Here is a 15937-nt window from a genome sequence, read left to right as displayed (position 1 = left end):
AGAGATGGCGGAAGTTATAGCAGATGCATTCGTTATAATCTACCAAAATTCTCTGGACTCTGGGGAGGTACCAGCGGATTGGAAAGCAGCTAATGTAACGCCTCTGTTTATAAAAAAAAAAGGGGGCAGACAAAAGGCAGGTAACTATAGGCCGGTTAGTTTAACATCTGTAGTGGGGAAAATGCTTGAAACGATCATTAAGGAAGAAATAGCGGGACATCTAGATAGGAATAGTGCAATCAAGCAGACGCAGCATGGATTCATGAAGGGGAAATCATGTTTAACTAATTTACTGGAATTCTTTGAGGATATAACGAGTATCGAGGTGTATCGATGGGTGTGGTGTATTTAGATTTCCAAAAGGCATTCAGTAAGGTGCCACACAAAAGGTTACTGCAGAGGATAAAGGTATGCGGAGTCAGAGGAAATGTATTAGCATGGATCGAGAATTGGCTGGCAAACAGAAAGCAGAGAGTCGGGATAAATGGGTCCTTTTCGGGTTGGAAATCGGTGGTTAGTGGTGTGCCACAGGGATCGGTGCTGGGACCACAACTGTTTACAATATACATAGATGACCTGGAAGAGAGGACAGAGTGCAGTGTAACAAAATTTGCAGATGACAAAGATTAGTGGGAAAGCGGGTTGTGTGGAGGACACAGAGGCTGCAAAGAGATTTAGATAGGTTAAGCGAACGGGCTAAGGTTTGGCAGATGGAATACAATGTCAGAAAATGTGAAGTCATCCACCTTGGGGGGGGGGGGGGGGGGGGAGGGGAGGGAAGGGAAACAGTAAAAGGGAATATTATTTGAATGGGGATAAATTACAACATGCTGTGGTGCAAAGGGACCTGGGGGTCCGTCCTTGTGCATGAAACTCCTTGTGCATGAATCCCAAAAAGTTACTTTACAGGTGCAGTAGGTAATCAGGAAGGCGAATGGACTGTTGGCCTTCATTGCGAGAGGGATGGAGTACAAAAGCAGGGATGTCCTGCTGCAACTGTGTAGGGTATTGTTGAGGCCGCACCCGAAGTACTGCATGCAGTTTTGGTCACACTTAAGGAAGGATATACTAGCTTTGGAGGGGGTATAGAGACGATTCACTAGGCTGATTCCGGAGATGAGGGGGTTACCTTATGATGATAGATTGAGTAGACTGGGTCTTTACTCATTGGAGTTCAGAAGGATTATTCACGCCTTGGATGAACTTGGCCTTTTGTAGAGTTAAGTTGAATTGAAGTGTTTGAGCAAATCGCTTCTTACAGCCACCTTAACAGTGGAGAAAATGCGGGAGTTCCATTTAATTTGAGGAGCTGGTGAGGCGAAGAATATAGATAAAGGAAGCACTGAATGGAACCATCAGAAGTAAGAAGTGGTAGCAATTGTTTGGAGTTGAGACAAAATTCTTTTGTAGGGTTAAAGAAACCAAGATTGCCCATTCAAGGTCATTAATGAGATCAACATGGAGCAATTAAGCTTTTGTACTAAGATGAATGGAGGACTAAGGCCATGGCATCTGAAGGACATTGATTCCCCCTTTATCAATGAGGGTGGATGCAGTTGGAGATCATTGATATGAAAAGGAAAGAGTGGGAGAGAACAGATCCCTGGGACACCATTTATTGGTATTTCTGTCGGGCGGGGGGGGGGGGGGGTGGTAATTTTTTTTTTCTGTTTCTTTTCTCTTCCCCCTCCCTGCCCCTTGGGAAAAAATGTTACCGTTTCCAACTTAGACACTATTGCTTTGTAATGGGGTCCCTGTTGAAATGTGTTTATTTTTTACAATATTCTAATTGTAAAGTATGTATTGCTATAATGCATGCAGTGTCTTTTTTGATTAAAAGCAGAAAATACTCAGCGGATCAATCAGCATCTGTGGAGAGAAACAAAGTTAATGTTTCAGGTCGATAAATTTTCATCAGAACTGGCAAAAGTTAGATGTACGAGGTGCGTGGGCAGGGGGAGGAAAGAACAAAAGGGGAAGATCTGTGATTGGGTGGAAGGCAGGAGAGATTAAATGACAAAAGGGATGATGGTGCAAGGTGAAAGGAGATGGTAATGGGACAAGTAAAGAAACAAAAGATGGGTCGAGAGGTGTAGTAAATGGGACATCCTTAAATGGGACCGCCTTGATAAAATGCAACATCCCCACCGATACCTGGGAGTCCCTGGCCAAAGACCGCCCTAAGTGGAGGAAGAGTATCCGGGAGGGCGTTGAGCACCTCGAGTCTTGTCGCCGAGAGCATGTAGAAAACCAGCGCAGGCAGCGGAAAGAGCGTGCGGCAAACCAGACCCCCCACCCAGCCTTTCCTTCAACCACTGTCTTTCCCACCTGTGACTGAAACTGTAATTCCTGTATTGGGCTGTTCAATCACTAGAGTGGAAGCAAGTCTTCTTTGATTTCAAGGGGCTGAAGGTGGCGACGACTGAATAGCAGAATCATCATCAACATTTGCTGTCTGGGGAAATGGGAGCAGTGGTTATAATCTGAAATTGATGAACTCGAGTCTGGGAGGCTTTTGTAAAATGCCTAATTGAAAGATGAGGTGTTGTTCCTCAAGCTTCTGTTCTTTTATAAAAAAAAAAAAAAAAAAAAAAAAAAAATTTTTTTTCTGGGTTTCCAATATTTCTGGTGGTGTGCTAGATATAAAACATTAGACTGTTACTGATTCTGTAAACCATTTATTTTAGTGATAGAATTAGTGCCACATTAATGGCAGAAATAATTCTTATGCTAGAAATGCACAGCAGGCTTGTTTGGATCTTAAAAACCAACATTTTGGATCTGCACCATCTTTCATTTCTCTATCCAATGGTGATGGATCTACTTTATATTTCTAGCATTTTGTTATTTTTATTCCATCACACACTTTCTTTCACATCTTCTGCCTAAAATGGTAAAATGCAACTCCAACTCTTGTGCCATAAAGTACTTTTTCGGAATATCTACATAGTTTTCCTGCTCTTGATGCAAAAACTGTTCACTAAAATAGTTAATTTGTAACAAAGCTATTCTTATTCTCGAGTTTATTTTGAAGTAGCAGTTGTACCCGAGGATTTGTTCAGAAGTTTAGTTTGGTTTAGTGAACACAAACAGATAAGCTTGCATTAACTTTCTTGCACCTACTCCGCAATAGATGTGTCAGACGCTTGCCTCTAACAGGTCACTTAATTCACTCAGTAATCTGCAGTTTCGAAATCTGTTTCATTACCTGTTGTAAGAATCCACCTGACCAGTGACAGTAGGATGTAATTGTTCCTTGTTCCAATGATGACGTGCTTGGAACATGTTAGAAATTCTTCCACTCTCCTTTGTGTCCACCTCCCCAACCCCATGTTGTTAGGTTGGCTATTGGGGTTCCAGATCCTGAGATTGTTGTCTTTAAATTACTTTTTCAAAACATAAGTATCATGGGCTGCTTTCTCTCAGAAACCGCTTATTTTTTTAATTTGAAAATTAAGTTTTCTATGTATGTAGTAAATGCCATTTAAAAAAAAAAAAGTTTTGTTGCAATTTGAATGGTAATCTGCCTGAAGGGGACACTAATGTTACTTACAGGTGACATGTGCAACAATAAAGATTCTCTCAAAACCAATCTCTTGGAATTTTAAACTTCAGTGTGGGTAAAACATGCGAAGTAGAAACTAGATTCTCCAAAAGAGAGACTGCAAGCTAAAGATTTAATTGTACAGAACAGTTTAATAAGATTCTAAATGCAAGATAAATTCTAATTGTAATTACTATTACAACAGTTTAGCTGGCCTTGCACATTCAACACCGCCACTGACTATTTCTGACCTTTAACCTGTTTTTTTTATTCTAAAAGGGGGGAAAAAAAGAGGGCAGCATGACTGATACTGGAGTTTGTTTATTGCTTTATCCAGGGAAGTGTTAACATGCATTTAATCTGAAAATGTACATTTGGCATGTGTGGAGTAACAAATGGTGCGCTGTCAGATGACCCTGGAATGTTTGTGATTTCCTTTAAATGTTGGTATCTGAGGTGTGTGATATATATATATACAGTGATTGAGGGAGTCCGAGGGGCATCTGTAAATCCTCAGCATGAAAATGGGACATACTGCAGAGTCATATTAGTATATTGCAGCCCTGTGTATCTGTGGAGAAGGTGATGGAGTGGGCTGAATGGGAAACTGTATTCAGTTTGAGGTTTGGGATCTGGTTTATTTAAAAAACAGAGCTAAGGGGATGGGATTGAAGTCCCAGTCAGCCTCCCTTGAATTTATCTTTGGTCACAGCCTGTTTTGCATCAGATAGTTGACAGTTTGCTTGATTTTTCTTCATGGTAACTTCTACTTTTAAAATTGAGTGGCAGTGCACTATTTTATTAAAACTTCCATCTTTGAGTTGAAATTGTTGATGCTTAATGCAGAAGATTTAATGGGAGTTCTTTTATTTATTTTTCTTTTTAGGTCATTTACTAACTTAATCCTTTCTTTTCAAGGATGTTAGTTGCCCTATCAAGCAAGTGCCTACAGGTAAAAAGCAGGTGCCTTTGAACCCAGACAACAGCCAATCCAAACCTGGCAACTGTCCTTCCCTAGCAGTCCCTAGCAACGAGTTTGAGCCGAGCAACAGCCATATGGTAAAATCCTATTCATTGCTATTCAGAGTGACCCGACCAGGCAGGAGGGAAGTGAATGGACTGACCAATGGGGAAATTAATGAAAATATTGGTAAGTATGGTTTATCATGAGGCTGTGGTGAGATATTCGTTCTAGCTGAAACTACTAAATAATTAGCATGGAACCATGTAACGTTTGATGTGATCAAGTCCTCACTAATGTTGTGTTTAGAGCTATATAGAAAATGTCAACTTGTAAAATGTAGAAAGTGTCGTGTTTAGAAATGTTAACTTGTCTTTAAATTGAGATTTTAGTCTGTGCTAAATCGACTTAATTGAATTGTTCAACACTGCTTATTCATGTCTGCAAATCTAACTACATTTTTTTTAAAGCAAGAATTCTTGATTTAACTATCTTTGAAGCTCAAATCATCTTGGTGGGAGGAACCATTTGAAAAGCAAGGTGTTCCCTTAGGTTTATTATACTGTTGAAAAGAAAGACTTGAATTTATATAGCATCTTTCACGATCACCGGATGTCTCAAAGCGATTTACAGCCAATGAAGTACTTTTTGGAATGTAGTCACAATTGTAATGTAGGAAACGCGGCAGCTAATTTGCGCACAAGTAAGCTCCTACAAACAGCAATGTGATAATGACCAGATAATCTGGGTTTTTTTGTTATTTTAATTGAGGGATAAATATTGGCCAGAGCACCGGGGATAACTCTCCTCTTCAGGTGATCTTTTACTTCCATCTGAGAGGGCAGACGAGGCAAATGAAGTAATTTTTGAAATGCAGTCACTGTTGTAATGTAGGGAATTTCAGCTCCCAATTTGCACACAGCAAGCTCCCACAAACAGCAGGGAGATAAATGACCAAATTTGTTTTTTTGGGATGTTAGTTGAGGGATATACAAGTCTCCGCAGTAGGAATTGAAAACATGACCTGACTGAGGTGAGGGCTATCCACTGAGCCAAGGCGGACGCTTAAATGTTCACAATGTGCTCAAAACTTTTGGTAAAGGTCACCGCATTCATAGTTTAGTAAAGAAATTTGCAGTGGTTTAGTAGCAGTGGATTAAATGTTACAAGCCCTAGTTTAATAGCATTTTGAATAGTACCATAGAAAGACATGAGCATTTTGTGTTTGAACATTTAATGTACACAGAACCTAGTGGCCTAATTGAGAAATAAAAAATCCAGATCTCAACATTTTAAGCACAACATTTTTCTTTTCTTTTCAGTCGTGTTCTCCTCATCAAATGTAGCTTGGTCACCTGCTGCACTTTTTCTGTTTGACACTTCAATTTGACAGCCCCTTTAGACTGATATTTCCTCCACCTTTTGATACAACCAGCAATAAGAACTTTGTGTGCTTGTATTCAGTGTGGACTCAGCAGTGGGTGTAAATTGAAGTGGGGAAACTGCTGTGATCAAACTGGCCGGCCAGCTTTTCTGTTTGTTTGACCATTTTCCCCCTTCTAAATATTCTCTCCCTTCATTAGAGAATAAATCTCCCAGGTGTGCTGCTTGTTGCTGAGATAATGACCTCCATTTAAGATGACTCAGCTGAGAGCTGACTGGCACATTACCAGTTCGATGAGCTGCTCTTGGGCTTTTGACATGTGAAAGCTTCCTAAAATACTAAACCTGCCGTTACTACATCGCCATTTATTCACCAATGCAATATACTGAGGCACAACAATGCAACGAAAGTGTTTCTAATTAAAAGGAATATTTAAAAACTGAGGATAATTTTGTAGCTGAACACCTGTTACTGCAGTGCATGTTCATCGATCACTAATTGCACGGTGCAGTGCATCCTTCTGTTGTTTTCACTATCCCACCCTCAAATGTGCCACTTGGCTAAGTCGCATCATCGGAGGAAAGTCAGCTATTTATTCCTGAAACAGAATTTGGAATGCTCTGACAAGCCTACTGTGCGACTTGTTGAACTAAATTAAATCCAACCCTTTTTATGGAATATCCATCTGAATGGCGAATTATTCCAACACTTGTGTGTAATTTGTTCAAATGCATTAGGAAACATGAATGCTCATTTACTTGTTCCAGATACAGTTTTCAGATGTTATTTCAGTCTCTCTGAAAAGCGACTCCCCACGTCACATTTGTTAATGGGAAAGGACTGGAAACCTATTCCTAATATCTTTAATACCTGCCACTAAGGTGTAGAATGTTCAGAACCAACAAAAGAAGCTAGACTTGAAATTGTAAACTTGCAACGTAAAGTTGGAAAAAAACTGCATTTTGTGTGCAATTCGGAAAGATAGACAAGAAGGGAAAGGAGATGGGGTAGCTCTGTCAATAAAGGATGATATCAGGGCAGTTGTGAGAGACGATATTGGCTCTAATGATCAAAATGTTGAATCATTGTGGGTGGAGATTAGAAATAGTAAGGGGAAAAAGTCACTGGTGGGCGTAGTTTATAGGCCCCCAAATAATAACTTCATGGTGGGGCGAGGAATAATGGAGGCATGTGAGAAAGGAACGACAGTAATCATGGGGGATTTTAACCTACATATCGACTGGTCAAATCAAATCGCCCGGGGTATCCTTGAGGAGGAATTCATAGAATGCATACGGGATTGTTTCTTAGAACAGTATGTTACAGAACCTACAAGGGAGCAAGCTATCTTAGATCTGGTCCTGTGTAATGAGACAGGAATAATAAACTATCTTCTAGTAAAAGATCCTCTCGGAATGAGTGATCACAGTATGGTTGAATTTGTAATACAGATTGAGGGTGAGGAAGTAGTGTCTGAAACGAGCGTACTATGCGTAAACATAGGGGACTACAGTGGGATGAGGGCAGAGTTGGCTAAAGTAGACTGGAAACCGACTAAACGGTGGCACAATTGAGGAACAGTGGAGGACTTTTAAGGAGCTCTTTCATAGTGCCCAACAAAAAAATATTCCAGTGAAAAAGAAGGGTGGTAAGAGAAGGGATAACCTGACGTGGATAACCAAGGAAATAAAGGAGAGTATCAAATTAAAAACCAATGCGTATAAGGTGGCCAAGGTTAGTGGGAAACTAAAAGATTGGGATAATTTTAAACGACATCAAAGAATGACTAAGAAAGCAATAAAGAAAGGAAAGATAGATTACGAAAGTAAACTGGCGCAAAACATAAAAACAGATCGTAAAAGCTTTTACCGATATATAAAACTGAAAAGAGTGACTAAAATAAATGTTGGCCCCTTAGATGAGAAGGGGAATTTAATAATGGGAAATGTGGAAATGGCTGAGACCTTAAACAATTATTTTGCTTCGGGCTTCACAGTGGAAGATACAAAAACCATGCCAAAAATTGCTGGTCACGGGAATGTGGGAAGGGAGGACCTTGAGACAATCACTATCACTAGGGAGGTAGTGCTGGACAGGCTAATGGGACTGAAAGTAGACAAGTCCCCTGGTCCTGATGCAATGCATCCCAGGGTATTAAAAGAGATGGCGGAAGTTATAGCAGATGCATTTGTTATAATCTACCAAAATTCTCTGGACTCTGGGGAGGTACCAGCGGATTGGAAAGCAGCTAATGTAACGCCTCTTTTTTTTTTTTTAAAAAAAGGGGGCAGACAAAAGGCAGGTAACTATAGGCCGGTTAGTTTAACATCTGTAGTGGGGAAAATGCTTGAAGCTATCATTAAGGAAGAAATAGCGGGACATCTAGATAGGAATAGTGCAATCAAGCAGAAGCAACATGGATTCATGAAGGGGAAATCATGTTTAACTAATTTACTGGAATTCTTTGAGGATATAATGAGCATGGTGGATAGAGGTGTACCGATGGATGTGGTCTGTTTTGATTTCTAAAAGGCATTCGATAAGGTGCCACACAAAAGGTTACTGCAGAAGATAAAGGTACGTGGAGTCAGAGGAAATGTATTAGCCAGCCAATTCTCTATCCATGCTAACAGAAAGCAGAGAGTCGGGATAAATGGGTCCTTTTTCGGGTTGGGAATCGGTGGTTACTGGTGTGCCACAGGGATCGGTGCTGGGACCATAACTGTTTACAATATACATAGATGACCTGGATGAGGGGACAGAGTGTAGTGTAACAAAATTTGCAGATGACACAAAGATTAGTGGGAAAGCGGGTTGTGTAGAGGACAGAGAGAGGCTGCAAAGAGATTTAGATAGGTTAAGCGAATGGGCTAAGGTTTGGCAGATGGAATACAATGTCGGAAAGTGTGAGGTCATCCACCTTGGGAGTGGGGGGGGCGGGGGAGGAAACAGTAAAAGGGAATATTATTTGAATGGGGAGAAATTGCAACATGCTGCGGTGCAGAGGGACCTGGGGGTCCTTGTGCATGAACTCTTGTCAAAGCTGGGATTAGCTGCAGTGCAAGTGTTGGTTGCACCCACATTAAAGATTGCAGTTAGCAGAGGATGGTATGAAACTCTTTTAGAGATCCCAAAAAGTTAGTTTTCAGGTGCAGCAGGTAATCAGGAATGTTGGCCTTCATTGCGAGAGGGATGGAATACAAAAGCAGAGAGGTCCTGCTGCAACTGTACAGGGTATTGGTGAGGCCGCACCTGGAGTACTGCGTGCAGTTTTGGTCACCTTACTTAAGGAAGGATATACTAGCTTTGGAGGGGGTACAGAGACGATTCATTAGGCTGATTCCGGAGATGAGGGGGTTACCTTATGATGATAGATTGAGTAGACTGGGTCTTTATTCGTTGGAGTTCAGAAGGATGAGGGATGATCTTATAGAAACATTTAAAATAATGAAAGGGATAGACAAGATAGAGGCAGAGAGGTTGTTTCCACTGTCCGGGGAGACTAGAACTAGGGGGCACAGCCTCAAAATAAGGGGGAGCCAATTTAAAACTGAATTGAGAAGGAATTTCTTCTCCCAGAGGGTTGTGAATCTGTGGAATTCTCTGCCCAAGGAAGCAGTTGAGGCAAGCTCATTGAATATATTCAAATCACAGATTTTTAACCAATAAGGGAATTAAGGGTTACGGGGAGCAGGCAGGTAAGTGGAGCTGAGTCCACGGCCAGATCAGCCATGGTCTTGTTGCGTGGCGGAGCAGGCTCGAGGGGCTAGATGGCCTACTCCTGTTCCTAATTCTTATGTTCTTATGATGGGTGCACTGAGCACTGTCGACTGGCTTTTGAATAAGATTTATAATGATTGTAACTGGCTGGATTGTTTTCGGTGGTCTTGCTGTGGCAGCCATGACTCAGTTGGTAGCAGCTTCACCTCTGAGTTCGAGGTTGTGGGTTCAAGTCCCACTCCAGAGACCTGAACACACACATCTAGGCTGACACTGTAGTACAGTGCTGAACTGAGGGAGCGCTGCACTGTCGGATGAGACGTTAAACCAAGACGTCTACTCTCTTGGGTGGATGTAAAAGATGCCATGGCGCTATTTCGAAGAAGAGCAGGGGAGTTCTCCCCAGTGTCCTGACTAATATTTATCCCTCAAACAACATCATAAAAACAGATTATCTGGGCATGAATGATCACATTGCTGTTTGTAGGAGCTTGTTGTGCACAAATTGGCTGCTGCATTTTCTACATGACAGCAGTGACTACACAAGTACTTCCTTGGCTGTAAAGTGCTTCAGGACGTTCGGTGGTTGTGCTATAGAAATGCAAGTCTTTTTCTTGCTGATGTCACATATTTTCGCGCTGTTGCTGATTGGTTGGTTTTGTACTACACTTCTAGCAGTGGGTTGGTGCTGAAGATGCAAGTGGGAAGAACTCATCGCATCTGGTTTTTCTCCCACATTTTACGCTTCCTTGTGTAAAGTGGTGCTGTTTCAAGAATTGTTGTATTATCGAGGCAGAGTGCATGTTTTAGGGCCACAGCATGCTCGATGTTAATATTGTAGCAGCCTTTTTTTCCATGCATGCTGCGCCATTTTCAGGTGGTTGCAGACCTGCTTTTGGGTCTCTGATAGTACCAGTGATTGGTAGATAGGAAATGTATGAAAAAGACATCCCTGATTTCTCCTCCTCATATGGATGCTTCTGGTTTCTGCTTTCCACCCATGACCAACTATTCCCCTGAGACCCTATGCTATTTCACAAGGCATCGGAGCCCCTTAACGGTAGCTATTCAGTTGAGTGAGATGTCAGCAAATACACTGGACCTCAGCTGAGTTGTGAGCTGGTGGTCTAATTTCTTTTCCATTCGGAAAGTTTTTGTACTTATTCAGTGACCATGTAGTTTACTGCGTAAATAAGTTTGTAGATTTTGTAGATTTACTGAGTAGCCTAGCGTTCTGGTTGGTGGTTGTGTCCATTAAAAATGTTGCATTTCTGACTGGCTGTCTTTTACTGTCGGTCGGTATTTTTTAAACTCTTGGAAACTAGTTTATAACTGGCTCCTGTTGAGCTGCAAATGTGGCACAAAGAACTGGTTTAACCAAAAAGTAACTCCTGGGAAAACAGCATGTTAAAATGGATTTAAATTTACAGCCATCATTGTGTTTTAATGCAGTTTCAGGTTCTTCATTGCCGAATGTGGTTATACTAAAGTGTTTCTGGCAAGTTTACAGCGTGCACGTGCTTAGAAACTAATGAATTATTGAGCTGTTCTGATAACTTGATCTTGGGCAGAATGATAAAACTGTCATCACTGATACCAGTGCTATTTTTCTTTTAGAAGTAACAGATGAGCTTCCTAGCAGGAGAAAGCGGAATTCATCTCACAAAGATGATGGGGAGAAGACCTTTGTAGCTCAGATGACCGTCTTTGATAAGAATAGGTAAGAACACAGCCAAGCGATCAGTGTGATGTTCAGCTAAAGGTATATTTATGTATGTATACTTTGTCTTTTATTACAGATCAATAAAGGATTGTTTCTGTTCTAAAGTTGTGTATAGCTAGCCAGAATCTGCAACAGTTAATCAGGTTTGAAAAGAATTTATTAGGAAATATATTATAAGAACATAAGAAATAGGAACAGGAGTTGGCCATAAGGCCCCTCGAGCCTGCTCTGCAATTGAAAAGATCATGGCTGATCTGATCATGGATTCAGCTCCACTTCCCCGCCCGCTCCCCATAACCCCTTATCCCCTTTATTGTTTAAGAAACTGGCTCTTTCTGTCTAAAATTTATTCAATGTCCTGGCTTCCACAGCTCTCTGAGGCAGAGAATTCCACAGATTTACAACCCTCAGAGAATAAATTTCTCCATCTCTGTTTTAAATGGGCGGCCCCTTATTTTAAGATCATGCCCTCTAGATCTAATCTCCCCATCAGTGGAACCATCCTCTCTGCATCCACCTTGTCAAGCCCCCTCATCATAATGTACGTTTCAATAAGATCATCTCTCATAATTCCAATGAGTAGCGGCCCAACCTATTCAACCTTTCCTCATAAATCAGCTCCCTCATCCCTGGAATTAACCTAGTGAACCTTCTCTGAACTGCCTCCAAAGCAAGTATATCCTTTCGTAAATATGGAAACTAAAACTGCACGCAGTATTCCAGGTGTGGCCTCACCAATACCCAGTATAGCTGTAGCAAGACTTCCCTGCTTTTATACTCCATCCCCTTTGCAATAAAGGCAAAGATACCATTGGCCTTCCTGATCACTTGCTGTGTACCTGCATACTATCCTTTTGTGTTTCATGCACACATACCCCCAGGTCCTGCTTGTACTGTGGCACTTTGCAATCTTTCTCCATTTAAATAATAACTTGCTCTGAGTTTTTTCTGCCAAAGTGCATGACCTCACACTTTCCGACATTATACTCCATCTGCCAGATTTTTGCCCACTCACTTAGCCTGTCTGTCCTTTTGCAGATTTTGTGTGTCCTCCTCACACATTGCTTTTCCTCCCATCTTTGTATCATCAGCAAACTTGGCTACGTTACTCAGTCCCGTCCTACAAGTTGTTAATATAGATTGTAAATAGTTGGGGTCCCAGCACTGCTCCCTGCGGCACCCCACTAGTTACTGGTTGCCAACCCGAGAATGAACCATTTATCCAGACTCTCTGTTCTCTGTTCGTTGGCCAATCCTCTATCCATGCTAATATATTACCCCCAACCCCGTGAACTTTTATTGTGCAGTAATCTTTTATGTGGCACATTGTCAAATGCCTTCTGGAAGTCCAAATACACCACATCCACTGGTTCCTCTTTATCCACCTTGTTCGTTACATCCTCCCAGAACTCCAGCAAATTTGTCGAACATGGCTTCCCCTTCATAAATCCATGCTGACTCTGCCTGACCAAATTTTGCTTTTCCAAATGTCCTGCTACTGCTTTTTTAATAATGGATTCCCAACATTTTCCCAACCACAGATGTTAGGCTAACTGGTCTATAGCTTCCTGCTTTTTGTCTGCCTCCTTTTTTAAATAGGGGCGTTACATTTGCAGTTTTCCAATCTGCTGGGACCTCCCCAGAATCCAGGGAATTTTGGTAAATTTCAACCAATGCATCCACAATCCCTGCAGCTACTTCTCAAGATCCTTGGACCTGGTGCATCCCAACCAGCAGTAATTTCCCCTCCCCCAGGCAGTTTGCTTTGTGACTTACTGGGTGTGATTATCCAACTATTCCTGGTGTGGGCTTAGATCAGTAGAGAACTGGATTTGATTTGAGCCTGGGTCCTAGACATTAGCGTGCATCACCCAGCCATATTTGAATATTAAAATCCAATTAGTTGAAAGTAGTTTTCCACCTTGACCCATGTCTCCGGAACGCAGCTCATCTTAGTCATTATTTTATATAACCGAGTCTTGTGTAGATGGTTGTGGTATTCTGAATCTAACTGTTGATTTGCAGGCGGTTGCAGCTCCTCGATGGGGAGTATGAAGTAGCCATGCAGGAAATGGACGAATGCCCCGTCAGCAAGAAAAGAGCAACATGGGAAACCATTCTGGATGGGAAGGTATGTATTACGCCCCCCCCCCCCCCCCCCCCCCCCGGACATTTCACCTCATTTCATTCATTGTTGCAATGCTAAATTGCTGTTTTCTAGGTGCGTTGAAACATTATTCGCTGTGACCAGTAGGTGGCTGTTTCAGACTTACGGGAATAGTTGTTCAACTTGCTGCCTGGGCATAACACTGACATTACGGATCAGCTGCCTGTTGTAGAAACTGACAACTTCGCCAGTTTTATACCCGGGCAACAAGGTGAAAATCTATCCTGTGGTTTCTATTCTGTTCTGATATCTACTCAACTCAACTCTGCTCATCGTTATTTTGAAAGTCAGCTGTAATGATGTGTGTCTCAAAAGTACGTGTTTGCTGTAATTAATGTCTTGTTTTATTTTTTTTTTACACAGCGGTTACCTCCTTTTGAAACCTTTTCTCAGGGTCCCACACTCCAGTTCACCCTTCGATGGACGGGCGATGCTGCGGATAGATCCACTGCTCCGGTTGCTAAACCTCTTGCAACTCGCAATACGGATACCACAGCCGCAGAGACCAAGCTCAACTCTGTGAAACCAGCACAGACCCTCGGTAAGAACGACCAGTAAACTTAATGCACGCTGGGAGATTTACCACTCTTCAGTCCATAAAGGTGCCATTTTAAATCCTATATATCATCCTATATAAATGGGAGTTGAGGTACAGATAAGCAATGAGCCGATTCAAATGGCAGAACAAGCTCGATGGGCTGAATGGCCTACTCCTGTTCTTTAGACTCAGCTCATTTTTAAAAATTCATTCTTGGGATGTGGGCATTGCTGGTATTTATTACCCATTCCTAGTTGATGCGGTGATGGTGGTGGGCGACTTGATACAACTGAGTGCCTTGCTCGGCCACTTCAAAGGCAGTTAAGTCAACCACATTGGTGCAAGACTGGAGACCCCGATCAGGTAAGCATGACCGGTTTGCTTTCTTAAAGTACATTATTGAACCAGGTGTGTTTTTACAACAATAATCCGACTGCTTCATGGGCACTTTTACTGATGCCAGCTCTTTATTTCCAGATTTTAAAATAACAATTTAAATTGTTAGCTGGCCATGGTGGGATTTGAACTTGCGTTCTCTGCGTTACTAATCCAATAACAGTTACACTGCCGCGCCCCGCTGTCTTTATTTGCCCGCTTTTTATTTTTAAAAAGTAATGAAGATGTGATGTATGAAGATGTATCTCAATGAGGGGGGGGGGGGGGGGAGGTGGTTTTCAAGCTCTGTGGTGATGGATTATTCTGCATATTGGACACCTGGCTGACCCAGAAAAGCGATAATGGTCACGTGCGTTATACTGAAGCATATCTTTAACTGAAATAGGAACAAATTAATTTTACATTTAGCAGGGATTTGATGGGATGTTTGTAGAAAGGTGTTGTTTGTAATCTATTCTTTGAATGAAAGAATGGACTTGCATTTAAACGGTACCTTTCACGTCCTCGAGGCCTGTGATTTCACTGCCCATAAGCTACTTTTGAAGTGCAGGCAACATTATGCAGGCAAACATGGCCAATTTGAGCAGCGTAAGGCCCACAAACTCTGATGAAAAGAATCACCAGTTGATCTGTTTTGGTGATGTTTACCAGGAGAACGCCCCTGCTCTTCAATCGTTTATGTTTACTTGGGGGAAGACAGGATCTCAGTTGCTAAATTTATCCGTGTGGCTTTTGGCTCTTGCTGAAAATTTGCCATTAGTTATTTTGAAAGTAAAGCTAAATGAAATTGTGTGTGTGTATATATTTGGTATAAAAGTGGAATGCAAACTACCAGAATTGCTGTTGTATTTGATCATGAGCACTATTGCAGGGAGTGAAGCAGCATATTTGTGCTTGATAATTATTTACTTTGTCCGAAGCTCGTTTCCTTTCTGAATTTGAGTAGGATCCAGAGCCAATTTACAAAAATACATTTTCTGTGGTTTTAGGAGTTTTTTCTTGCACTTTGCATTTTTTAAATCAACAGCATGTGATGGTCCAAATTCAGGCTACCTTTGTGAAGCTGCTGCTTAGTGCTTAACACATGGGAAAACCATGACTGAAAACTTAATGGGGTATTCGCAGCACAGTGCAGTGAGTTAAGTGGAATATGATGGCAACGGTCACATCCATCGATATAGTCACCTCATCCTCTGGAAGATTTTAAACTTCTTGTATAGGTTGTTTTACCTCTTAAAGTGGAAATAGCCTTCATGCCCATTGAATCTTTATTAAAGCAGATTTAGTGTTGAGACTTTCCCTGGGATTTTACCGGCTGTTTAGATAATCTCTGGAAAAAGTGGCTGCTGATGGCTGAAATTCCTATTCCCGAGAGAGGCTGTTAACTTGTTTACTGCACATGCTGTCTGTCTCTGCAATTGTGTTGTACGTGTGATTTTGGGGAGTGAAGTGGTGAAGTGCATCTCTCAACAAGCAAAAGGTAGCTTAAAAAAATTCACGTTAT

At 41.6% G+C, this 15937-nt stretch overlaps 1 protein-coding gene across 2 annotated transcripts in view; it reads left to right on the top strand.

Annotated features, from left to right (window-relative positions):
* LOC139226854 (polycomb protein Suz12-like) overlaps positions 1 to 15937 on the top strand; it is a 71290-nt gene that overhangs the window by 44189 nt on the left and 11164 nt on the right. For both annotated transcript variants that reach the window (XM_070857935.1, XM_070857936.1), the window contains 4 exons: positions 4463 to 4694; positions 11227 to 11329; positions 13358 to 13463; positions 13863 to 14040. In XM_070857935.1, the coding sequence (XP_070714036.1) occupies positions 4463 to 4694; positions 11227 to 11329; positions 13358 to 13463; positions 13863 to 14040 (619 nt within the window). The remainder of the gene's footprint in view (positions 1 to 4462; positions 4695 to 11226; positions 11330 to 13357; positions 13464 to 13862; positions 14041 to 15937) is intronic.

Source organism: Pristiophorus japonicus, chromosome 16, assembly GCF_044704955.1.
Source record: "Pristiophorus japonicus isolate sPriJap1 chromosome 16, sPriJap1.hap1, whole genome shotgun sequence".
Taxonomy (NCBI): domain Eukaryota; kingdom Metazoa; phylum Chordata; class Chondrichthyes; family Pristiophoridae; genus Pristiophorus; species Pristiophorus japonicus.
Note: the sequence above shows the minus strand (reverse complement) of the source record. Positions and strands in the feature narration are given on the sequence as shown.